A 27,566-nucleotide genomic window follows, 5' to 3' on the forward strand; every position below is an offset into this window, starting at 1 on the left:
TACTGAGGATGTGGGTTCCAGTTTGTGGAGAAAAATGCATCTTTCAGCATAAGAGAAGGCACAAATTATAGAAGCAACTTTGCTTTTGACACTATTGTTACCTGGTCTCCTACTAGACTGAAACAGCAGTTGCCTTTTGAACATAATTTAAGCAAGTATTATCTGAGCACTAGTGCCTCTGACTATTTAAGGTTATCAATTTGCTACTTTATCTCAAAATAAGAACTTCACTTACACATGACAAGAAGGGATACATGGACACATCCTCCAGCTTTTCTGTTAACACACATTATCCCCACCACTGACAGACACAGACTTACTGCCTTTTTCCTTGTTCCCTGCAACTGCTCAACTGCCCCAAAAAGACTTAGCCAATTCAAATAAACAAGAAGTGTTAGTAGCCTCATTTTCTATGACAGAAATCGTTACATTAAAATGCCATATTAATTATGCATGAGGGTCACTAATCTATGGCAGTTCAAAGACTGATAGCTGAAATAAACTGCTAATTTTAGACTTCAAGAGCCTCCCTCTCACTGTTTGCATGTAAACATTTTTAAATGGGAGTGAAGGAAATACATGCAATTAATGTTATTCTTTGCAATTAAATTATCTCACAGACATTAGTGCTATAAACTTATCAACAATTAAAGAGAATTCAAACATTACAGAACTTCACATTCTTAAAAAAAAAGGTTTCTGTACAAAAATACAACGCTTATAGCAGTATATCATTTTGCTTATCTCTTCATGTTCAACCATATCCTATTAGCAAACAGACTTCGGAGGTTTAGATCTGTGACTAACTCCATCATAGTTGCCTCAATTTGAAGTCTATTGTCTGAAACCCACTGGGAAAAAAAACAAATAAACAAACAACAGTCTTCGGCCTTCTAACAGTTCAAGTCTGTTTTCATCAGTCAAGTTCCAGACAGATCTTTAGCAGTCATTTCAATGTAATTTAGCATCATTTTTCCTTGACACTTTCCTGAAGCTCAGGAAGCCAAACATAAAAATCACTGCATCTCACTTTATCTTTGAGGGTTTCCTCAAACCAAAAAATATAAAACCACCCAATTTAGTATCTTCCTTGAATGACAACCCCTAACCATACAAAATGGTTGAAATGCTTATTGTATACTACTTCAACTATGTAGGCTGCATAGTAATCTCTGATACAGGATTCTAAAGTCCAAAAATATTGAGTTAACCTCTCAAGATAGATGCAACTTGCAAAGAGCATTTAAAACTGCTGAAGAGGATTCTCCTTCAGGCATTTTGGAGGGGGGTAGTTCTGAGACAGCATTTCTCTAGTTTTAGTCATTCTCTCATTTTAACAGGGAACAAGTTTTTCCTCCTATTCTACTCACAGCAAAGCCACTTGTTATATATGACTATATTTTGTAAATTCTCAGAGGAAGAATGCTTCTAACACAGTAAAATCCAAGCTACTTTGAATAAGCGGCCTTAAGACAAAAAAAAAAAAACTGATAAAAGCCACATTAATAATCTTCTGCCAGAATTTTTAGGAAGTGAGGAACCACACTAGAATCTTTCTTCTAGTTTAGCCAGCAAGCTAACACAGCAGCAGAAACGAGAGGCAAATGCAGAAAATTCTGTGCATTGATCTTCTACAAAAATGCCATCTTGTAAGAAAGGTCCCAGAACATGGCAACATCAGATCTAGAATTTTGTTTGCCAGCTTTCTTCACTGGGCCTGTGGATTCTATTAAGGCTCTGGTAGACAAATAAGCACTACTTTGTTCTTCAGGCTAAGGTACAGTTACAAGGGGTTAAAACTATTAGAACTATATCCAAACACTGCTGATGCTTCAGTAAACTGTTTGATAACATCCTTAATTCTCTTTTCCTGGTGCATGCATGCACACACAGAAATTTTTCTTTGGTCACACACAATAGATTGGAAAAGCGATATATTTTTTTGTTTGACTTGAATCAGTTCTTACTTTCCAGAGTATTAATCATTGTTCTACTGTAATAGTCAAGGTCCTGCTGCCTTCTCTCAGAACAGAAGAAATGTAACATTGAAATATGACCCTTAGACCTCTGTTCTTGCAATCCTTTATAATAAAGAAAGGCCAAGAATTTACTATAGACTCTGTTGAGTTATAGGATTTATCTCCCAAATGGGAAAGCTCCATACCTCATATGTGTCAACAAAAAGGAAGAAATATGAGAAGACCATTGGACAAATAAGAGCGACCTATAACTCATATCTGGCAGTGATGCATTGTATTTATTAATTGCTTGAAGAACCAGATTTTCTTTTCACATCACTGTAAAAACAATCACAGTTGAACACAATACATGGAGATAATATGCACATTTAATTGCCATGACTTCTAATAACAATAAAGGTTTGGTTTTGATGATACTAGATTTAGAACCAGCGATCCAGGGCACGACTGAGAATTGGAACTCTGTGCAAGTAAGATCCCAGTGCCTGAAAGTCTGAGTGAAGAAGGCCTAGATTCTCCTCTGAGCAGGCCCACAGAACTGTATTTCTGTGCTTTACACTGAATATTTTAAAATGCATTAAGAGTCTATCAACTCAGGCCCTTCTTTATTCATGAAAACATTTAAACAGGTGCTTAAACCTGAACTACTCATGAATGCAGTTCAGGAATATCTGCTATCACACCAAAAGCTTGTGCATGTTTAAATCTCATTAAAATACTTCCCTGAATCCTGACTGTGCTGCTGTCCACAGCATATGAGAGACAGTGCTTCTTTCAAGAGAATCACGGCAATGAAGTTGGAAGCTAAAGGCCTAAATTAACAAGCTATCAAACATAACTTGGTAAAACACAATCAGGTAACACACTTACCTTTTCAGCGTATTCTGACACTATTTGCTTGATCTCATCTGACTGGAGTCCAACAATCTGGCCAACTGTGCTTGCTGTCAATTTGCCCTGCATTTGTGTCAAGAAAACAACTGGAGTTTTGGAACTGCGTGTGCTTTTTACATGGCAATTTCTCCAAGATATAACTTTAACAGAAATGTATAAAACCTTTACACTGTGTAAAAATCTCTAACCATAAAAAAACACCAAGAAACATTACACCCCCAAAAAAACTTCGCTGATGGAAATTTCTCACTTACAACCTCTCAGCAAATTTGAGTTCAGGTTTTCAAAATCTTACATCTAATAGTATTCTGTATACTGAATTTTGCATGTGCAGTAATGAAACTCACTATTAGACCACATTTAGAGCCAAACTGTAGTGATGCAGATGTGTGAAAGAATGCACCTTTCAAATTGGATGCATGTACAAAAACAATCTTCAAGTAGAACTGAATTCTACAGTGGATTTCAGTAGAAAACATGTCAATCAACTTTGAGACTAGACTAATTACTACCTTCTCTTCTGTGACTTCAGCATAAACAGAAACAATGTTTAACAACTGAATTTCTTCCCAGTCTTCTCACCCAGAAATCAAAATGTAAGAATTTTCAAAATTACAACAGCCTAAAAGTTCCATTATATCACTAACTACAACTAATTAAGAAAACAAGATACATATCCAGTATTTCCAGTGTCTTTGACTAATGGTGTTGTTTATAAATATTTATCAGCACTCTGAAAAACATCTTGAAACCCATACAATTTTCCTCTGCTCTTCCCAGTAAAATGATTACTCCTCTGGATATCTTCACAAGATGAATAAAGTAAGGTCATACTGCATCTTGGGTAGCTGCACTGTGATGTCTTTCCCCTGAAATTTTCATTGTAGAAACCATTTGAAAGAGGAACTTATTTATATTGCTTTTATCATTTCAAGGCAAATGATTAAGTCATCAGCCTCATAAAAATTACTGTCTTTCTAATCCAACTATCTTTTCTTGCACTTTCATGAAAATTTATACACTGTCATTCCAACAGTTCAAACTCACCATCAACCTGACTTTAGGAATAATTGCCATAATCAAGCATAATCTAAACAAAGCCATATGAGTTTTAAATGCAGCTTACCTCTTCTGTTGCCATTGCAGCCATTCCAGTCATCAGAGTTTTAATGCGAAGCTAGGGCAAAATAGCAGGAATTACACATAACAATTTATCTTTCGTTATTTAACTTAGTTCTGCCTAGTGACAGGGACACATTATACACTTAGTATCATATAACACGTGTGTTTTAATGCATGTAATGAGACAGTAGGTCTATGAAAGTTAAAGAAGAGGCAGCTAGTTACCAAAGTTAAGGAAAATTTCTTATAACACCATAGGTTCACTCAGAATATCCAGCTCCCACTGTTGACTAAAAACCGACCTCCTAAAAATGCTTGGATTAAAAAAAAAAAGTTGAATTTTTTGGTATTAAATGTCAACAAACATTTAATTTTGTGCATTAATTTCAGGTTCCATATTCTCCTGTGGGAAGAAACTCTCACTTCAGCTACTCATGGAAATTTTCCTTCTTGCAGAGAGGAGCGACAACTGCTGCCCTCTCCCCAGGTTAGTAACATCTATGCCTACTATGTATGTGGCACACCTCTTCGGCAGCCTGAAGGTCATCTTCATCACAAGGTTCAGCTTTTCCTGCTGCTGCAAGCCCTGGAGGTACTGCAATTTTTTTATCTTCAGCCTTTTAAAAGAAGAATGAAGAAAATATTACATCTAGTTCTAGTATTCTAAAGTATTAAGACAGCAAGGAGAAGATTGGAATATAGCTGTTCTGGTTTTATGAATATATTTCAGCTACTGGAACTTCCTCACACTTCAACTCATGCCAGCTGAACTGTAATCCTCATTGATTTTGTAAGTATTTCAGCTGTTCCAAGACAGAGTGTCTGGCTTGCTATGGACACATGTGGGGCAAAGATCCCTTATGCCACAGCCTTCTGAGAACTACCAACCTCACAAGACAACTAGCTACACCAGAATATGATGCCCGCTATATAGGAGAAAGCTGAACATTTTTTAATTAAGTAATTTTTTAACTTAATATTGGTATAACAAACATACAACAGAAAAAAAGTGTAAAATCACCCAGTTCAGTCAGAAGAACTGGTACCACTAAAGTAGTGAGAACTGGTGACAGACAGGCTCAATTTCTACATCACACTATTGCACAACTAACCTGACCAATCTTCCAGTTTGGTATTACTGGAGACTCAATTCACACAGCAAACACAATGACTGTCTAATATACAATATTCCAAAGTCAGTAATATTTTTTAAATGAAAATGAACTCATGAAAAATGAACTCTATAAACATGACTGCAATCTGGCAGTTACTTTGACGGAAAAAGAGGTATACCTAGACTGGGAAACATCTCCATTTATAAAATTTAAACGCTAAATTTGTGTGTGGAATATTGAGATAATGAAGAAGAGCAACCTTAATATACTCAGGGTATTGCTGAGACCATGACATGCTTAGTGCATTCTTCATTATCTCTGTCTGTAATAAAAACCTGTAGCCAAAGTAATAACTGAAATAATAAAACTGCAAATACTCTGACAAGGACATTTTATGATTCCATAATCATCAAAAGCACAGCAAGGATCTTACTTTTCAAGAGGCACTATGATTTATTTATGGCATGGTGTCATGTTTCTCTAGCACATTAAATTACTTGCTATGTAATAAATGCCTACAAAACTTCTTACCAAGCTGAACGGTTCTTTCAAAAGAAAAGGAAAAACTGTTTAATGATCACATCATGGAACACTTAGTTAAAAGATACTCATTAAGCAGACAGAATATGTCATTACCTCACATTAAAAAACAAAACAAAACAAAACACCCAACCCCCCCTTTATTCTAAGTGAAAAACATTTGCAAAATGTGATCTTTGAATACAGATGAAGGAAACCCTTCAGGAAAAGGAGACAGTAATCAATTGCATCTTTCATGGCTCACAGATTTTTAGTTCCAGTTAGCCATTTGTAAGAGATTGTAATACTAGAAGTTGTGTCTGTTTATCCTGTTGTATTCTTTTAAGTTTATGCAGTAACCAACATTTCAACAAAAACAATGCAATTCTTCCCACAATTGGAGCATTTAAAATTGGTGTATTTTTTTACCTGTTCTGTTTTTCCTGCTTGTCTGCTAAATCCATATCTCCTAAAAGAACAATAGTAACACAAAAGAAATACATTGTTGTTTACAAGTTTCACAAATACATTAAGTTTCTGTCAGTTTTCAACATAACAAGTGCACTAAAAAGTGAATTGCTTAACAAAACCAACAGCCAGGTTCAGGTTAGTTTTGGAATGCTTCAGATAAACAGGTACTGCAGCATATTTACAGAGTAATTTCAGCTCCATCTACTTCTCCCATTATGATTTGCAAATCTAGACTGTTCATAAAATACTGTCATGTAAAGCTCATCAAAGGAAAAAGCAATGCTCTCTTTCCGTTTGGAAGTTAATCCTGAGCTATTAGCTATGTACTACTGACTTCTGGAAAGGCCTCAGGGAATTGTCGGTGCAATCTCTACTCCCCAAAAAGCATTCATGCTTGTGTGCTTTGATGAATCTGCAATTTCTTTTTGAAGCATGGCATTCAGAGCTCTAAATACTCAAATAACCTTCTTTACATCTATTTTTTGAGGGAGAAGAAAAATTGACATTTGAGCTATGTCATTATTTTGGAAATACTATCTTTAAAAAAAAAAAAAAAAACAAAACCAAAACAAAACAGAAATTTTTGGTACAATCAAGCAATCTTCAGTATTATGAAACACTAAACCCAGCATGAACACAGATATGAAACCAAGTGATGTTCACGACTGACTAACTTACAGATACAACTGTTTAATTCCTTAACTATTGCTGAAGTAGTACTGTTTTGTAAGTCTTTTATGGCTAAAAGTGATCCTCAGCAGCAGTATCAATTGTCACCAGTTCCCCATTTATTCAACACTCATACTTAATGGGTAAATTCAGCCATATTCTACTGCAGCATAACTCCAAGTCTTCAGGAGTTCCCGAACATTATGTTCTCTCTCCATTTTAAAGCTTAGCAGTACAAAGAACATGGCAGAACACTACCCTTCCACTGAATATGCATAAAGTTGTATTAGTACAGAAGCATTTCTAAGTAGTATTTCCATTATCATACATCTATTCTCGCTTTTTGTATGAGCACAATTTTGTTTTCACATAGATAATTGCATCTGAGTAATGAACTGTACCAGAACAGCAATAACAAACACTTAACAATCAGTTAGATCAACAGAGAAATCCAGATGCCTCCCATGCTTAACAGTTCACATCTGTTACAGGAACTGACTTTGTCCTTTGCTGAAAACTGACTGATAACATGCAAATATGTGGCAATGAAAGCCCTTAGCTAAAACAGGCTACGCAACTGTGTAGAACGATGCTCACTGGCATCACTCCGCTCTCAAGCCAGACTCTGGCCTACCACATTCAAGCTCATTTGTGATAACCTCTAAGCTGGAGGCCACAGGATCTAAACACAATTTAGAAAATGGCACTATCACTGGCTGTATCTGAATAATGCTGCATTTGGCATCACGATACTGCAAGACCCTCTACTATTTGCTGGACTGAGAAAATTAACTTTTATGATGAGTGTGCTCTGAAAGGAGCCATTTTTATGATAGCTAAGGGACATTTAGGAGGAAAAAAAAAACGTCTACTCACGATTTTCTACAACTGTCATCTACATGCAAAGATAAGAATGAAAGGTTCACTTTAACTATTTCAATTCTAAAAACATTCAACTCTATTCCTAAATCTATCAAAAATTTACTATTTGATTTTTCAGCAGTGTTCTAGTTCCCCTAACAGTGTTGAAGAGTAGACAGTAATCCCCAATGACCTCCACAGATTTCTGTATGTATCTCAGAGTCCTTGTATTCTTGTTATTTTATTACTAAATTCACAGCAGACATACTATCACCTTCCTTTACTGTTTATTTCTCTACCAAAACACACAAAGCAGATATTTGTGTGTCTCACTACCGTCATTTCCTCAGCTGTTCTTTATTTTTGCACTGTATCAAAAATAGTTTTCTGATCAAGAATTTGAGAATTCATTAAGAAATCATTACCAGAACATATTCAAATCTTGCAACTCCTGTTTTTGTCTCACTTTCATCCAATTCATGTTAAGCTCTTCATATCAAACTGTATCTGTCTTTTAGTAAGTACTGTCCTTCCTTCCTATTACCAATTTAGATAAATGCCCTTCAAACACTGAATACCTCTTCTTCCTTTGTTCTTCTGCTAAGGCTCTGACATACCACAACAAATACTGTCTTGAAGAGGTATTTTCTTTCCAAAAGCTCACAAATTCTGGGTCGTCTTTCTTATTAATCCCAAACCACTCCTCATATCTATGTATGGATGCACACTATACAACAGAAAAGCAGTTCCCTTGTATCTTCAATCCTTCCTACTTTTCTGTTCTTATTTCCCTTCGTTGTACTTAAATCTTCTCCATCATCCCTTTTCATAGGTTTTTTTATATTAAAGATTTATCTGTTTTTCCAGCAGAAATGACCTTTATTTAGGTCTCAGCTGTTCCACAGTACCTAAAGCTAAAACAATTTGTGAGGATCTATAGAAAACATCTATTTATTTCAACTTTCAAGCTGCATAGCAATTTCAAGTTTTGCCTTTTTTTTTTTTTCCTAAAAACCTAAAACTACTCTAGAAAAATCATACACAAAAATTCCCTTAAACTACGTGAACTATTTTACTTCCTAATAAACAAAAAGGCTATATCTATTGACACTAATATGTAGTAATGACACTGAAACAGTACTAGAAACTATAAACTGACAGAATAGGAGTATACCACAACTTTGTTTTTTCATACCAGCTCTTTTGGATTCCCATTGTGAACACTGATCTAGCTAATCTAAACCTAAAGATTTCAGCATGCATGTCTTCCACTGAAGAGCCAGGGAAGAAATCCACATGCCAGGTAGAATAATCCCTAACACCACCACCAACTTTCAAATTCAATTTTCATTGTGGAGGGAGGAATCTGGACTCTAAAATGGATGAGGTACGTGAAGCCTAACTCCTTACTAGCAGTAGGAAAACAGTAAGACTCATTTAAGGCTATATCCCACAGAGTTTGTGAATACTGTGTTAATAAAATTAGCTCTTTAACATATATATATGTCTTAACATATATAGAAAAGGCACTGTATTTCCCTGTAGCTCTCTGTTTTGAACAGATTAAGCCTACTAGAGCAGCCAGTTATCTTAAGCTTTTAAATCAGCTTGCTATACTTCAGATAACTGCAGTGAACTCCATTGGTAGTGGAAGGAAGGGAAAAGTTCTACAGTTAACCATTTCTATATAAAGTTTATGCAATTTCAGAACAGCTCTGCTAAGTAACAGAACACCCAGATGTCTCCCAGTAGTTTCATTCCATTAGGAACACACAGAAGATTTCACCCCACTTTAATGGAAAATAAGACGAAATATGTTAATTTGTTCATGCTGCCCTCACAAAATACTATCATGAATGAAAGGGGAAGACTATAAGCAATCTGCAGCCAGGACACTTGCTGATTTCAACGGTGTACTGAGAGAAATGCACAGAAAGCGTGAAAGGAAGGTACTCAAAATACTGAGACAAAAAAAAAAAAAAAAAAAATCATCTATGTCTTTGGGAGAGAAAAAGCCATAGAAAATATAAAAATGAATTCAAATGTCACACTTGCGCTCATTAAGAGCTCAGACAGCAGACAAGCTGTCCACATCACTGAACTATGAAAAGGAAACTGGAAATAGAAAACAGAAACAGAAACTCTGTAACATTATTCTTCTGTGTTTGGAGAGCTCTCATTAAACCAGAGGGACTTCCAAAAGTAATGGTTAAGTGCAAACCTTGCTAACTTGGTCTCTATATTGAAGTTTCCAGAAAATAAGACAAAGCACTAACCCATGATTCAGACTCCTGATGTAGCAACCACATTAGAACTACAAAAAAGAAGCAATAACAACTTCAGCTCCTTCTTTCCCCACTTTCTGGGGATTGGTTGAGAAGAGGCAATACTGATTGACAGACGCTTCCTAAAGGCATCATGAATTTAAGCCATTTTTATGAAGTAAAGAACAAGTATGCTAAATAAACATACCCCACTGTCAGCCTAAAGTCAGAACTTGGGTTCCCACTGTCCAGTCCCCAGAGAATTTACAGGGTAAGCAAACAAAAGATGAAACCAAACAGGAGTGAATCTGAAACAGTCTGATTCTCAAATAATAGAAAAAACAGTCCACAATCCAAATTTTATATGGAATGCTTCTAAATACACACAATACAAAACCCACAGACAATTAAATGAAGCCTTTCACCTGCCATATTCCAGAAGTGTAGCATGAACCTTTGATTCCTCATCTAGCAGTTCTTCAGCTCCCTTCTGACGTTTATATTTTCTCTGGGGTTTATAAACTTCCTGCAAGACAGTGAATGAATTCAGAGCTTGTAAAAGGCTTTTCTAAAATAAATGATGAATTGTTATCTAGAGAGATATATACCACTGTTTGCTTTCCAGCCCAATATACTTACCCAAATAAGCATCCTTCACTTTTTCTTTTTAGAATTACATGATAAAATCTTACTGAATTTACTTCTAAACAATTTGTTATAGGACCTGTCTTTCCAGGTTTAAAAAAAAAAAAAAAAAAAAAAGGGTATTTAACAACAAACATGATTTCTTCAATCATCTCCTCCATCACATTTGAAAGAAGACTCAAAAATAATACAGTCAACATCTATTAAAAAAAACACACTATGATTTAGCTGATAATGCCAGTGTCTAGAAATGTTACCTCCTTTGTGAGTTAATTATATTTTTAACCTCTTTTTAGATAATTAAATGTAATTACTATCTACTTAATGATCACAGGTTATAGTAAAATTAAAGCAGATTTTATTACAATTTAAAGAACAAAAATATCTTAAGAAGTTTGGTACGAAAATAATTTGGTCTCATGCTATCCCAATGTGATCCTACAGCTGGACAACAGCCCATCAAATAAAGCAAGGATTCACAAGTACTAATCTGTCCTGACAGAGCTACTTTCAATTTAAAAAAAAAAAATGGAAAGAAAAGGACAAAGCTGCTGTCCTGACTATTAACATAGACACAACTGTTATAGCACTGTAAATATGGCCTATATTAAAATAGCTTTTTTCTTCCTCCTTCCATATAGATCAGCTATGCCACTATAAAAGTCTATATAATAAAATCTGAAAAATTATTTTACCTCAACCACAAACAAAACAAAACCAAAAGCCAAACAAAAAATAATCATGAGATCCTCAGTTTTCTCCAAATTAGAAACTGGAACCAAGATAACGTTTAATTTGACTGTAATTATTTTTGCTGTTTGTTTGGTGGAAGATTTGAATGCAGTGAGTCTGCAATTCAATATTTCTGTTGCTGGAATAAAGATTTTAAAGTTAATTGAAGTCTAGAATTTAGTGCCATCCTGCTAGCAAGGATACTGAAAAAAAACAACCAGGAAGCTGTGATCTCAAAGATATTTTCTTTACTCCAACTGATATTGTTTAAAATTGTCCCCCTCAATCAATTAGGTGACATTTTCTCTTTTTCTTTTTCTAAAATTAAATTCCAGCCCTCATCACCGCAGAGAAAAACTTCATTATCACTACCAAATAATCAGCATCAAAAAGGAACATCACTCCCCCCTCTTTTGGTCTCTTTTACATTCATATATTTTAAATCATTTAAGGGCCATGCTCAGAATGCTTAGAACAAATATATTATAAAAACAAAACTTGAAAAAGCTTGGGCTTTCTACATATACATTTAATTTCAGAAAATCCTGTTCACACGAGACAAAAGATTCAGTGCAAGAAGTTGCAAAGATTCTAAAAGAAAAAAAGGAAGATTATTTTTCTGCTTGATCTGACTTTTTGTACAACACAAACTATTATTTTCAATGACCAACTCCTGCACCACAACACTGCCAAAATAGCTTTTAATCTTTTTTCAAAAGACATGTAATCTCAAAGTAGAGATTTCAAACAAGTGTAATAGACAGTATTCCTTGGCAAGTTTCTCCTGAATTTGACAGTTACCCTTTGCAATTTTTACTTCATTTCTAATCTCTGTTTCTGTTATATTTGTTTCCAGCTATTAAATTTTGCTATATTTTTGACTGTCACATGGAAAAACTTTTTACAACTAGGAATCTCCTACAAAATGTACTTTTACACCTACAGAGAAGCCATGTAAGTCATAAAAGTAATTAAAGCTTTTATGAAGGCATTCTATATTATACCTGTGCTATATAAAGTGTAGGCATCTTACCATAAACATTAGTCTTGGCATCAGATAATTGAGTAGCTGAACAAGACCACTGCAAGATAATCTCAATTCACTAGACAGTCACCCTTCAGCAGCAGTAGTTCTTACTCCAGTAACCATTGCTGATATTTAATATTCCCTTTTCTAACCTTTAGGCCTGATCGTGACCATAAATCTCACTGTATTGTCCCCTTGAGAGGAGAACGGTAGGTCCTTAGACCAGAGTTATAACAATGAATTCAGACAACAGACTAATCTTTCACACTTGCTGGTTCTTTTAGGAAAGTGGATTTCTTTTCCAATTCCAATGCATAATGATTCGTAAGTGACCTGCAAAAGAGCCTTCACAAAGTAGCCGCCTTCACCTTCTTCCAGTTCCTATGGATAGGACACCTTGTGCACTTTCTCCCCTGAAAAATCACTCTGTGTGTTTTTCTAGACTGCATCATGCCTTGATGCCTTAAGAGATCTCATGAACTAATCTTCCTTTAAGACCAGGTGTCAGCTGCTGACAATATGATCTTGACAGAGCTCGTACATTTAAGGAAGAGGTGTTTGTCTAATGATATACTGAGCAATGATGAACAAATGTCAGAACTTTATCTACCATGAAGATGCACCTAAAAACTAGAGATCTGTTATCCAGAGGAGAAGACAATACACAGATAGATCCAAACTGGGAAGAGCAGCCAACACGCCTAAAGGCAGGAGAGCTATGCAGGGATATTTAGACAGGCTAGCTGAATGGTGCAAAATACTATCAAACTTTTAGGACTATACCTTGCCTTTTATTATGCTTCATTCTTGGACCCTGAATATGGAACTATTCCCTCAGCTGCAGAAGCAGATACACGCCTATCTGATTCCAGGATCGTGACCTACAAATTTTAAAGTAGCAGTGCCTAATATACTGGGCAAGCAAAACCAATTCACTGTCTTCCACAAGCAAAGAAACACCTGATCTGGCATACATGAACCTGCTTCATCTTTGCCATGCCATTCTATTCAAGCTCTAAAAAACAATTTCAGAAAACATGCAGGTAGATAAGTAAAAGAATACCAACCAAGCACCATGGGACTTTGAACAAGCCACTTGACTGGACCTGACATTTACTAGGTAACTGCACATTGAAATCAGATTGTATTCCTTCTTTTCAAACTAGTTATCCCAAATAAATGCATTAATGAAAACAGAATAAACTTTAAAAAACAAATTATTAGGACATAAAAACTAAGCCTTGAAACCACCTTCAAATTCATCCCTTATTCAGTGTTAATCAAATATCTTCTGTATTTTTTTAAGTGACACTAAAAATTCTAGGTACTGGTGTCTCGTAACAGCATTGTGATTACTTTGTTTCTGTCTCTTCACTGATAAGGTTGGTATCAGCCACTTAGATACAGAATCTTTAGTGCTATTTAAAGATAATGCAGGTAGAAAATGGAGACACTTGAGGAATTAGGACAATTGTTCTGAAAGCTGAAAATAAGGGGAAGCCCATTGAATTTTAAGTGCTAATAGATAAAACGCACATTTGGAATTTGCCTTCTTACGTAGGTTTGTATTCCCTCTCAATTTAAAGGGTTATACAGGTACACAAACAAAACAGTAATACCCATTTAAAAGGGGAACTAACTTGTAAAACAGAAAACAGATCTCACTGGAAAGACAAGCATTGCTGTTTGGAGTAAAAGACTCATTGTGAGCCTACTAATAATCAAAAAAACCCCAACCAAACCATGGGGAACAACAGCTAGAGACTGTAATTGAAATTTGCAAAGCAAGAGTAATTACTCAGATAGGTTAAGGAGGGATGTGCATTGGTCAACACCCGGAGACTTGTATAGCAATGTTTTTCTATAAACTTACACTGTAATTCAACCACATATATTAGGCTCAGTAGCACTCAGGCCGTTAATATGGAAAACCAACTACCTCCAAAACATGACAAGAGAGTAGGATGACTTGACTGGTCTGTTATGCAGGCTATCATATAGCTTGTTATACTGACACAACACCTCTATCCATGGGTGAAGAGTTTAGGGTGTCTGGCTAGCGCTACCTGAACTAGCATTGTTTTTCTCAGAAGAGTGTGTTTTTACCATCTATTGAGGAGTCTTGGAAGTGTCCTATTCAAAGAATATCCAGATTTCTCATCCCTTCTCAAATGCTGTCCTGTGAATTTATCAAGATGGAAAGAAAAAAATAAAAATAAAGATAAGGTAGTGAACTGCTGGGAGTCAGAAATGGTGAACTGACAGTCCCAACCAAACAGGGAAATCAAAGAGAAAGCAAGGACAGAAACACAAGTTGCTGGCTATTAGGCATCTGAATTCAGGAACGAGACAGTGGTACAGCCTATCTATTTTATGTGTCACTCCCGGTAGCATTCATGAACAAGCTTTCAAAAAATATAAACAGTTTATCCAAGAGTTACAAGATCTGCATCTAAGGAGGGAAAGCACAAGTGATACCACCTTTCCCAACCAATATTCGCTACTTGAAGAAAACATTTCCGAAGTAGGGTGTGTATTTTCATTGCTAATTACAAGTAGTAAAAAAGGCAAGTTCTGAAATGCAGACATTTAAATTGAGGAGATCATCATCATTTTGATTAATTTCAAGATAAATAGTCTACTTCTGCTGACGGCTGTACCTGTAAGCTACCTTGTGACTTTTGACAGCATGGAACTCCACAAGCTCTGTGTAGGCAGTTGGTATGGTTCATCTACTCATACAGTGCACACCTAAAAGGTTTTCAGTCTGATATGTTGGCATTTGAGACCTGTTCTAAGAATGAACTTCAACATGTAACTTAATTGGGACCTTCTCACGAGAAAATCCAGGATTGGCTACACTATACAGAATTAACCACCACCATTTCATTACTAAAACCACTTGCTTTTTGATCATAAAAATCTGACATACTTACGGAGATATCAGTAACAGTTTTGATAGCCTTCTCTTTTCTTTGCATAAATTCATCATCCTGCAAGACATTAACAGATGTGATTAAAAATACCAGGAATGAAGATTAAATCTCGGTCATTGTAATGAGTTTAGCAAGCAGAGCTGTCAAATAGTTTCTAACCTAGCTGCCCAATTATTTGGTTAAATGTTAGTTACTTCCTGTAATGCCAAAAAGTATTTGCTCCTCTCATCAGATAAGCAGGTAGATCTTTAAAACCGTATTGAGATGAGCAGTCTTTCTGCTCTCTGCTTACACAATACTGGACACAAATGCAATCCCAGCCCAGTACCAGGATCTCCAATCATTACTACACCATGAAGAAATTAAGTTGGGATGGGCTTAATGTGGAAAAGAGAAGTTTCTAAGCATTAAAAACAATCAAAAAGATCAAAACAAAATCCAAACCATCCCAAGCTAATAAAATCCAGCTCCCTTTCCTAACGCTAGAGCATCTACCTTTAACGCTGTTACTGAATCACAGACAAAACTTAGGTTCTAGGTTTTAAATATGGAATTGCCTTGGGATATGCATAAACAGAACTGACGACCCTGCACTATAGACACAAATCCAAGCTCATTCCAGCACTCCTCCTACACCACTTCATATCATCAGTGCAGAACAGGAAGAAGAGAGGATCACAACACTGTCCTAAGCATGTAACTTCAAAGGGGGCAGCATGTGACCATTACCAGAAGGAGAAGGCATATGAACTCAAACAGTGAAAAATCATTCCTACCACTACACTTCCAGGTAAAACTACACCTCTCACTCCTCTGGCAATTATATTTTACAGCGACAAATCTATTTCTTTTTAACCCAAACCTGTCCCTCTCGGTCTTTCCCCAATTTCAGTTTTTTAATGAAGTTTTCTAGAAATCAAGTTTTCAAGAACAAATTTTGGGGTTTGGATACAGGGAGACAAGAAATTACTTTGAGCAATCTAAAACAAAACCCAAGTTATAGAGCACTAACAGCATATCAGTTCTAATTTAGCTAGATCAGATTCTTCACAGCATGCCCGGTATTTCCAAACACGTTTTGGACAATGTAGCTCCAGTCACATGGTTGGCTTGGATACAGTGCACAGAGTATCCACTCCAAAAGTGAGCTACCTGGCAAGCCAGACTGACAGAGAAGTACAAAATATTGCAGTTAAACTAAGGCAACCAGTAAGCAGAAGTTAACCAGTACCTATGAACTCTGTCATCACAACATTTTAATTTTTTTTTTCCCAGCTGAGCTTCTACATGGATTCCTCAAGGACTGATTAACAAAATAATAGCAAAGGCAATTCTGGTATATTATGCTGATTTCAGAGCTGTGAGGCTGGTACTGCACCTAAGCATTTGACGTATTATAACAGAAATAAGAACTGGCTTGATCTTACCTCTGGTAGTCTGTGAGTTTTCTGAAACTGTGATATAGAGTAAGAACGGATATAGTCTCCCATTTCTTCCCTTGTTTCTATTGCACGTTTCACCAGCCACTGAAAAAAGAAAGTTTGTACCAGTGGAAAGGGGAAGAATAACAGCAGCAAACACCAAACTACTGCATAATTATTTTTAATACATGTGCTTAAAAGCACATTTTAAGCACACAAACAACAACAATTATTTGTAAACATGGTAACTCAGGGACTCACTCCTAACAAAATGATTCAGTATTAGGTATTACGTAAAACTTCATGTTTGCTCTTCTACGTACTAAAAAGCTCAGTAGAGCAATCAGATAACACATAAGCTAGGAAACCACATGGCTTTTTTTATAATCAAAGTTTTACATATAAAAAACTAAATATTCTTCATCCTATTGAACTATATTGAACCATACAAACCTCAATGAGCCATACAGTTCATGCTACAGCAGGATTCAATTGTTCAAAGAAGATCAAACGGCCTTCCCTTAAAAGCTCCTTGGAGCAGAGCCTGGTATCCCCCAAAAAAACTCTTCTGAAGGTTATTTGTAAATAGTGTGTTGCAAAATTAGTTACTTTGTTGCATTATTTCCCCTTTATTTAACTTGCTCTCTAACTTCTCATATACCAAATCACTATTCCCTTCTAATTAATTTCTTATAGTAAGTCTGGAAAGAAAATTCTATTGTAAATTTCAACTACTAGGAATTCTTAGTTGACAAATTCATTTATAAGCAAGAACATACTAAATTTTCACAAGCATAAGCAAAGCTCACTGGAATTTTGCCAAATGAATTTCTGCAATCCAAATATTTGTGTCTTCAATAAAATCATTCCAAAAAGGAAAATTAAGAGCATCTGTGGACAGAAATGGATGTGGTCCACTTGAAATATTATTCTTTTAGCTTGTATCTTTGAGGAAAAAAAAAATACACACCCCCACACACCCCCAAAAACCCTAATGTGCCCTCTCAAAAATCTGAGTTGCATAAACCCTACATCCTATCAGAAGAAATATACTACTTGAGCTAAAAATATGTTTTAATAAAGTACATTTCACCACACAAAGAAGTTATATTCCCCATCGTATTCATTGTTATTACTTGCTAAACATTAATAACGTTATCAAAATACAGAATAATACATAATACAGAAGAATACTCATCAGTAGTTCACAAAAGAAAGGAATGTTAATTTTCTGGCTTTTTGCTTTCATCTATACCACGGAATAGCAAGCACACCTCACAACTCACCAGACTAAGAGCTCAGCTGTACCAGTCTGCACAACATATATCCTATTCTCCATTCAAAAACCTCAAAACTCTACTGTACGCTAAAAGCTATCAATGTTGTTCTTTTACTGGGCAGGCCATATCTACAGCACGTATGCAGGAATGTGATTATACTCTGCATGCCTACCGGTTCACCCCTCTCTACTCCAAGGAAGCCCTTGGGCACATACTTTAAAACAAATGGATGCTCCAGGTGGCTTTTATACAGTCTGTGGGCTATAGTATGCTCATCCTTCTACAAAACAAGCTTGAACTGTTCACAGCACCCATCCCTATCAGTCTGAGTGGGAGGAGATGGGCTGGAACTCTGCTCGAATTTGAAGCAATTAGAAGTTGAACAGAAAATGTTTTGGGCTCTCAGTGCCAGGACCCAACACCGAAGCTGTCTTGTATCATTTGTTCATTATACTCTAACAGAAGACACCACTTGGAACACAATCTCATTACATTAATCTTGGCTGTACCCCTGGTAGAAACCATTCCAGCTATGTTACATGCATTTCTATCAAATTTTCCTACTACCGAACAGTTACTGTTTTCAAAAACTACAGCTCCACTGTGAAAAGACATATATTCAAGCCTCTGAAGTGTTCAAGAAGAACCACACTCCCACATAAGAAAAAAGACTTCTGACATTTATAAGATCACACAAAAAGCCACAAAATACTGAAGTACATTTTAAATAATGTTGGAGAACATAAATCTTGTGGGCTGTTGACAGCCTGTGCAGGAGGTCACATAAGAGATCAGATCAATCTTGGGATCCAAGTTTGAACCAGCAACTGTTTTCTGTGCTATAACCATGAATCCCTGGAAAGCGAGGGTAAGATGATGACAGAGATGAAAATACAGACTATTAATTACAAAGCACATCTCAACACAAGATTGTGTACATACTTTTCTCTGTGAACATAAGCAGAATTTACTAGGAACAACATTACCATTTCTGCCTACTGGAATCTTTTTCCTCTTTTTTTTTTTTTGTTTTGTTTTAAGGTTCTGCAGGAGTCTGTGGCAGTGAGCCAGTTAAATCTCAATTTCTTCCTATAGGTAAGGATTCACCTAAATTCCTCACATCAAGTTCATCAGACTAGCTTGAACAGTGCAAGAGCTATTGGAACACAATGGCAGGTAGAAAAAAGAGCTTCTGTATTATTTGGGGACTGATCTGAGATTTACAGGTATCAAGTGAAATCTTCAATTAAACAGGGCATTGAGTAGTGTCATTATCAAATATACAATTCCTACATGCCATGGTGTGGTCAGCCTATTACAGCTCTTGCATGATCTTTTTCAGAACACAGTATTCTGCTGAAACCAATAAAAGTTTTCTTGAAAGCCTATTTTGGTTGGGATGAAATGAGAACCAACAGTCTCTAGAGCAGGCAGAACTTCACAGGGACCTGAGACAAAGCCACAATTTCTTAAAAAGATCCTCTACATACAAAAAACTAAGCTCATCAAGAAAGACTTCTTCACAAAGTATGGATTAGATATACCACCTACTGGCCAGCTACTAATACTGAGAATCACTGCTCTCGGAGAAATCTAGAAGCTGATTTCCTCCCTGCTTAGAACTAATGTTTCTCCTTTCCAGAGGTAATATCCCAAATCAGGATTTTTGGATAAAGCAGGTTAGAGAAAAGAAAACCTAGTGCAATAGTTTTTTTACAGCAGGAGTAATAGTTCCCATTCTCAGTTTAGGAGAGGAATTATTTTTCCTGTAAGAAGTCTTGTATTTGATAAATGCAACCATTCATTTTCAGCAGCATTATCATCAAGTGACCAGGGCAAGAAATAAACCTGGGTTGAGATTATTATTTTTTTTTTGGTAGGAAAATACAGGTCTAGAAGTAAAAACCTCATATTAACAAGATACAAACTTTCCACCTCAGGCAGCCTCAGTACAGCTTGAAAAGCTGTTCAACAGTAGCACACACCACAACTTTTTGTGGGGAGTGCAGTTAAGTGTGTTCTTCCTCAGGAGCCTACTACTAGAAGATAACAAGAAAGAGACAACAGGAAGTTTTCCCCACTTCTTACAAACTGGAATTTAGATTAAACTCTTACTAAAAGCTTTCACAGGCAGGAGGTAAGGAGATATTTAATGAAAAAGATGCTTGCTTAACAGTCTTCATCTTCCCTACTTATCAAAGATACATTTCTGTGTGCAGATTAAAGTAAAATCAAAAAATGGTAATGACATACCAAGGATTCTCAAGATACCAGACATAACTGGAACACATCATGTGTTAGCTTAAACCTTAATAAAATGCAGAACTATGAGCATGTACATGGTCAGTTAGTGGTGCTCAACAAATACAGCGTGTAGGATGGTGGGTCAGAGCAATTCATTTTTTCACTCATGCAGTTTTAATGTGATACGAATGAAGGAAGAATTATGCTTAAAGAAACAACCCCAACTGGCAAAGGCCTTATTCATATCCTTCTGACTGAATGACTACCTCTGTAACTTACTCCATAAGCTTAAACATAGACTGTAAAATATTTGTTCTATTTCCTAGTCTGGTAAAGTAGATTATCAGATTAACAAATTTAGTTTCTTTAAGCAGACATTCCACAAAAGGCATAATCTGACTCTATTTCAAAGAACTGAAAGAGCTTTTCTTAAATGTGGATCAAACAATACCTAAGAATTCTATCATCCACAGTGTCACTCAATTATTTATAAACATTCATTTAAACTACTTCTCTATGATGATTCATTCCAAAATTAAATAAAGAGCCAAACAATAAGACAGATCTTTGCTAAAATTTTTCTGCAAGATTTATGGCATTTTTCAGCAAGGTATTGATACATCACAAAATTATTACCTGTACAACAGGAAATATATGAATGAAATCCAGTCCCTGGATCTGATGTGGTTCCAAACGATGAGGACACTTCATTTTTGGTAATACTGACACAATTTTTTCAGTTAAGGCACTATTATAAAACAACAAAAACATACATGTATACATGCTACAATTTTCTTTGGTAAGTTACAAATTATTTTTGCAAACACAGTCAGTAGTTAGAAAGTTCCCTCTAGTGGCTTCCATTGTATGCAGCTGTGAAAAGCAATCAAACTTTCATTTACAAAATAGTTTTTACATTGTGCCATATATATTATTAATCTGTGAAGAGGTGATTCAACCTCTCTTGCAAGCTCCTAGCTTGTGATTTCATTTATAGTATTACACACAAGATTTTAAGAGCCACATGTCTGGTCAGATGAAATGCTCACATAAGATATATCTACAAACACATCTGCACATTATAACATACGCACACATGAAGAAACACTAGCTTTAAAAACAGTTCTAAGTAAAAGATATGCACTCAAAGAAAGTGTCCAGAATCAAATGTAAGGGCTCAAAAATTTGTTTTAGCAGAATTCCCAAAATATAACTTAACATTCCTACTGAAACTTTATGAACTTAAATATATATTACACCTAAAAGCTAAATACACAGTATACTTCACATGGTTTTGAAGTGAGTAAAACTGAATTTGCTAGCAACCATCTTGTTCTACAGCTCAAGTAAGAGCTGGTAAAGTAAAAGGATTACCCTAACACAAGGTATTAATCTACAAGAACATCATCCTGCTTCCACCAAATTCCTTATTTTAGGGAGAAGGGTCTTTCTGTTGACAATGCTGTCAAGCACATTTTTAAAGCAGATGTCAGCACTGAGCATGAACACTGTTCTGGAAAAACTAAAACTATTTTTCCATGGAGGAAAAAATAATAACTGGTCCAGTACTGACCTCAGTAATATTCAACAGTATCGCCCAAATGGACAACTGATATTCTAGAAGAACAAAAGGGGAGCAAGAGATGAGAGAGACTAAAGTCTGGGAACAGAGCCTGAAAAGTTGTACTTTGTAAGAGAAGTGAAAACTTTGATATAATTCTTATAATGCAATTTCCACTATGGCACCATACTAATATTCTACAACATGAAAACAGCAGTGCCTCTCAGCACAATCAAAGCAAATGCAATTAAAAAAAATTTATTTATCCAACAGATGCAAGATCCCCTCCTAACGTATGTTTCCATGTTTATTTCAACCCAGCAATTAAATAACAGGACACCATAATACTGAGAAAACACAACTTAACTTTTCCTTATCTTGAGAGCATCACAGAAGCACTGAGCCACCACCAATATAAACATTACATGGACACCAAAACAGCCTATGTCTGTGTGACTCTGAATACTTTAGATTTACAAATAAATCATTGTTGCTGTTTTGGGAGAGGAGCCTGGGTTTTGTTTTGCCAGTTTTGCATCCAGTCAGCTGGAAAAATAACAAAACATTTTCAGAACAACTTAACTATTTCCTGTCCTGCTGTTCTTAAGGATAACAAAGATGGCAATTATAAAAACTACCACCACCATCTTCATTCCTAGTTTCTACTTAATTCTGTGCACTTAATGCTTTATGTAGTTAGTTATGTATGCCAATTTGAGTGTCTCCAAGTTTAATGGCAATAACCACAAATCTTTATTTTTAAAGGTGTCACAGTCTTGACAACGCTAAATGACTTTCAAGAAAACAGCACAGAAGGATGTTCTTTTCAACCACACTGAGCAAACAACTCTCTTCCTGCAACTGTAATTTGACAGGCTATTCCTACTTCCTGCAAATTTTAGTTATGGCTCTTTTATCACAGAAATGCATAAAGAAATAATGTAATTTAGAATGTATTCCCTTTCTCAGCATAATTAATTTTTACAACCTCCTTAATACAGGAATTAACTGGCTTATAAGCAAATTCCATGCATAAAAAATTAATTAAACCAAAATGGTCTCACTGGGTCATTATCAGGAAGAAACTACCCCTCAGAATGGGGCAGGTAACTGCCTCAACAACGTCATGCTTTAAGTTCTGTTTGCTGATGCTTACAATTCCAATCCAAGACCATAAAGGAGAATCAGAGGTTATTTACACAGCAAAACTGCAGACAGAGAACTCAAAGAAGGTCTTCTAATGTTGCACCGCAGTTTCCAGCAGCGTGATCTCCCTCTGCCCTTTGTTTTGGCCTCTGTATCATCCCCTTGTGCCAGCACAAGCATCTGTGCAGCTGCATAGAGAACTGGATCCAGAAACTGATTAATGTTAAAACTATTTTCCCCCCCTTTTTTTTTTTTTTGGTAGGTTTTAATATGGATCAGTTCCCAATCCAGTTCAATGTGGAGCCACATAAATGCTTTTATTGCTTAGTAGGGATATAAGGACATGGCAGCCCAGAATGGAATAGCACTGCCTTTTTTGGAATAAGCTTTTTTCTTATGAGTTTGTGGAACTAGATTCTGAGAAACCCAGAAACCAGGAAAATGTTTTGCAAACAGGTGGTCTTGAGAAACAGGAAATTTGGACTAAAAATCTTTCTTATAAACAAGCCAATATCAGGTAACTTCAATCCTCTGCCTGCTGCTTCTTTTCTAAGAATAAAAAAAATACCACATTTGCCATTTAATCAACTTACATTTTTTGACCAATAGTAGAGTTTTCCTGAAACAATAAATCAACATCGATATCAAAGCTGCAAGTAGTGATACACCACGTCATGCCGCCTACCACCTAGCAAAGGAGCAACAGCATGGTTAGTTCCATTTTAATTTGAAGAGGTAAAACCAAATACATCTTAAAGAGTTTATTTATTGTAGAAACTACAGCTCAGTATTTTCTCCATCCTCAGTATTCTTATATAGAGACTGAAATACATTTAGCTGGCATACATATATCAACTCCTACATATAATACACATAAACATATATAAGAAGACAGAAAAACCCCAGCAGTTAATGACATTCTAAATTCTTTTAGCTTTATTTATTAGAAACAGTTCTCAGATTAAAAAAAAAAAAAAAGATAAAACGTGACAGTATGCTAAATGTCATGATCTTTAAAAAGTGACCATATCAAAATTTTATCAAGGAACATAATTTCTGTATTCATATATTTACTTTTATAGATGACTTTGTTGCTATTATTCCCTGTGTGCTGACATATGCAACACCAAGTGCTAGGCCCAGTATCAACATAGCCATGGAAATCCCCAGCTCTGCAGAAGTGTCTATTTCAGGCCCTATTCCTACAAATACTTAGGCATATTTCAACTTCTGAGACATGTCATCAACTTTACACAAATCACCTAAGTATTTAAAGACAACCCTGCATAAACTTATGCAAAATAACCTAAATGTATGTAAAGGGAAAGAACAGAATAAGAGATTAAAATCTTACCAACATCACACAGCAAATTAGGGGTTCTATACAAGGTCTTCTAACATATTACCCCTCTCACATCCCCCTCTGAAACAGTTAAACAGCATCTGTCCCTTTTATACTAGCAGCTAGATCATTTTCAATAGCAATGTTCATTTTGGCAAAGGTTGGGCATTGTCATGAAATCGTAACTTTGCAATTGTATTTAGGCAAGTATAAACCTGATGCATCTATTTCTACACATAAATGCAACAATATTACCTATGGCAGTCTCCTTGAAACTAATTTGTGTCTGTGTGCACAGCCTCCTGAGCAGCTAAGGTCAGTAATGCCAAGCAGTTTTAAGAAACCAAAATTGCATTACAAAGTAAGGCTGTGCTGCGATCAAAGAAACAGCAGAAAACAGAAGAGTCTATTTCAAGGCCACCATAGTTCTGTGTTTCCAAACCTTGGTTCAGGAATTTCTCACAGAGTCAGCACTAAAACAATTCAGAAGTCTCTTTTCAACCTGAACTTTGCTCACTGCCAGTATCACATACTTCCTGTTTAGGACAATGAAAGCTTAACATACATGACATTCTAAAGATAGGTAAGAACAGCCCCAAAACAATCTCACTAGGCTGCTTCATTCTTATGCAGAGCCTTTCAAGAGAAGTACTTCCTCATTAATGAATACTTTTTAAAATTACCATGGTATCTCCAAGTATCAAGTCTGTCTAGCTATTCTAACTGCATTTGTGAGAGGGGCAAAATCCCCCATACATGACTCTAACTTAGGCCATAACACCCACAAAAAAAGTTACCAGCAATTAGCTTGCATTCAGTTGTCTCTTTTAGAACAGGCCTTGCTGCACAAAATCATTTTTGAAGACTAAGGAGGTCCTATCTGTCTGAAACTGGGTCATTTGTAGAATTATTTACATAGGAAAGCCTCATGTGTTGCAAGCATCTTTTCTTTTTTTAAAGTCACCTAGTACTTTTAAACAAACTAGCAAAAAATATGTAACCCTCATATACTTAAAAAAGGTTTTTAGAAATACTACATTGGTCTCACCTTGTCAAAGGGTGATAAACCCTTGATTCTTGCTCGAAAATACCCAGCAGCCACCAACAGTTCCAAAATTTCAGTCAACTTGATGTTTTGCTCCTCATCTTCTCTTGTTTCAACCTGACAAACAAACAGTGCAACAATACTGTAGTGTTTCTCTTTCATTCTTCAAATGAACATTTATCTTGGAACAAACTTTATCTTAACATAGACCACATATTGGGGAAAACCTTGGCTTCCATTAGCAACTTGGTTGTTAATTTGAAAGACATTGAAGAAATAGGTAATGCATTTCTACATGAATTTAACATCACTTTTTTTTTCACCCCGTTAAATACTTTAATCTGCTTTTGCTGTTCAAACTCCTGGCCCACTGATCGCCTTCAGCTAGACAGATTGTTCCTATTGCCATCAGGCAGTTAATTTAGTCTCCATTTTGCACCTTTCTTTCAATTTCAGGGTTCACAAAATCACACACCTCAATTTAACGCTTCTACAAGCTTGTTAAAAGAACAGGAGGAGAAATTCATGTGGAATTCCACTTTTTGCGTAAGGCACTTTTAAGCAAACTGAAAAGTAGAGCAGTAGCAAAAAGTAAACTCTGATGGGCAGCCTGCATTGCTTCAGTGCTCCAAAGCTTTATCAGCACAGCAAGCCTGTAAGAGGGCTTTTGTCCCCACGCTGCGGGATGGAACCCCACAGCTCCGGGAATACGCGACTCGGGAGAGGCAGAGAGCACCCGAGGAGAGACAACTACCAGGGCTTCGGGTCCCCCCCTCAGGGGCTGCAGGGAACCACCCACGCACCCTCCCCACCTACTTCTGCCCCCAAATCTTTGCGACAGCCTCCTCCTCTCCCTCCCACGGAAACCTGGAAAGCCCCGCAAGCAGAGGGGACAGGAAACGGTGCACAGAAGGTGACCTACACAGCCGCTGCCTCGCAGCCCCACAGGGCCCGCCCGGGGCCCGGCTCCCCACACCCCGCGGGACACCCCGTCCTACGGGGCCGCGGGCCGCACGCAGGGTGGGCGCAGGGCTTGACACCACACACACCCCACACCCCCCAACACACAGAGCACCCTTTCCACAGGGTCCCGGCGCAGCCCCAGCCCGCGGGGAGCGGAAGGAGCAGGCAGGGCGCCCAGGGAAGCCAGTGCAGCGGGGCCGCGCCTCGCCAACGCCGCCCTACCCGGGACCGGGGTGGGGGGGGGGAGAGACGGGAGACACGCCGCTACGGTACCTCCTGGGGGGCCTGGTACTCCTGTCCCCTGGGGACGACCATCGCCCTCCGCCTCCAGCAACCTGCACCCAACCGCTCCGCCTGTCACGTCCACCCCCCCACCCCCCCCCCCGCCCGCCGCAACGCCCGGTCGAAGGGATGTTCCCAGCCGGCGGGCTGCCGGGTTCCCCCGCCCCCGCTCAATGGTTCGCCCGCACCCTCCTTGCGTACAAGCGCATCCGGGCCGTGCCATTCACGGCCAAAGGGGTGCGGGGGGAAGGAGGGCGGGGGCTGCGCGGCTCCCCGGCGGCTCATGTGACTGACGGCATGGAGCGCAACCGCCGGAGCGCCGTCCCGCCCCCGCCCGCGGGCGGTGCCCCTGCGGCCCCCCCCGGGTGCCCCCGTGCCCGCGGCCGCGCCGCCTCGCAGCTGAGCCGCGGCCGCGCCTTCGGGGCGCTCGTCCCCCTCTTTTTTTTTTTCCTTTTTTTTTTTTTTTTTTTTCCTTTCCGAAGGGGACCGGAGGCCTCTCACCAGCATGGAGGACGCGTTACTGCGTGCTGCGTGACCTGAGCGATGCCTCGCGGCCTCTCGCGCCGCACAGGGCGCTGACGCTCCTCATCAGCCGCTGGGTTTCCGTTTGGTAGCCCAACAGCTGAGGGGCGTTTAACGATTTTTCCCGTCCTGCACACAAGCTCCACGCTCAGGAACCTTCGCACTCTTCCCCGTAATGGGGTGCTGCTTCTGGCTCCCTGGCAGTGGGTGCGGTGCGGGGCCTGTGGGTGAGCAGGGCCCTGCTGGGAAGGCAGCTGGCTCTCTCCCAGCAGGGACTGGGTGTGCTGGAGCCTGGCCTCCCATCCCGTGTCCGCCAGCGCCGGGCAGGCCCTGCGGCGTGGCAGGTGTACGTTGGCAGGGCCAGGGGCTGGAAAGCGGTGCCCAAGCACCGGCTGCTCACTGACACACTTTGGGCTCATGAATAACATGACATCGATGCACAGGGATTTACTGGGCGATAACAGCCTGGTGGTAAACTAATCCACAGCTTGGAGGCAGAGTAGCCTTTCTTGTTGACAACGGCTTC

The 27,566-nt window shown here is 37.8% G+C and overlaps 1 protein-coding gene across 1 annotated transcript in view; it reads right to left on the minus strand.

The window, feature by feature from the left end:
• The window catches only part of CCDC93 (coiled-coil domain containing 93), a 52,851-nt gene extending 26,227 nt beyond the window's left edge, over positions 1-26,624 (minus strand). Inside the window, exons 1-11 of the mRNA XM_042784197.1 lie at positions 26,510-26,624; positions 25,277-25,390; positions 23,480-23,574; positions 20,816-20,927; positions 16,662-16,760; positions 15,235-15,291; positions 10,320-10,420; positions 6,059-6,098; positions 4,520-4,612; positions 4,000-4,050; positions 2,850-2,936 (exon numbers count right to left, since the gene is read on the minus strand). Coding sequence (XP_042640131.1) covers positions 2,850-2,936; positions 4,000-4,050; positions 4,520-4,612; positions 6,059-6,098; positions 10,320-10,420; positions 15,235-15,291; positions 16,662-16,760; positions 20,816-20,927; positions 23,480-23,574; positions 25,277-25,390; positions 26,510-26,551 — 891 coding nt within the window. The 5' untranslated portion in view covers positions 26,552-26,624. The remainder of the gene's footprint in view (positions 1-2,849; positions 2,937-3,999; positions 4,051-4,519; positions 4,613-6,058; positions 6,099-10,319; positions 10,421-15,234; positions 15,292-16,661; positions 16,761-20,815; positions 20,928-23,479; positions 23,575-25,276; positions 25,391-26,509) is intronic.
• Between the last annotated feature and the right edge of the window lie 942 nt (positions 26,625-27,566).

The sequence above is a fragment of the Tyto alba genome, unplaced genomic scaffold, assembly GCF_018691265.1.
Source record: "Tyto alba isolate M040663 unplaced genomic scaffold, T.alba_DEE_v4.0 Super-Scaffold_7, whole genome shotgun sequence".
Taxonomy (NCBI): Eukaryota; Metazoa; Chordata; class Aves; order Strigiformes; family Tytonidae; genus Tyto; species Tyto alba.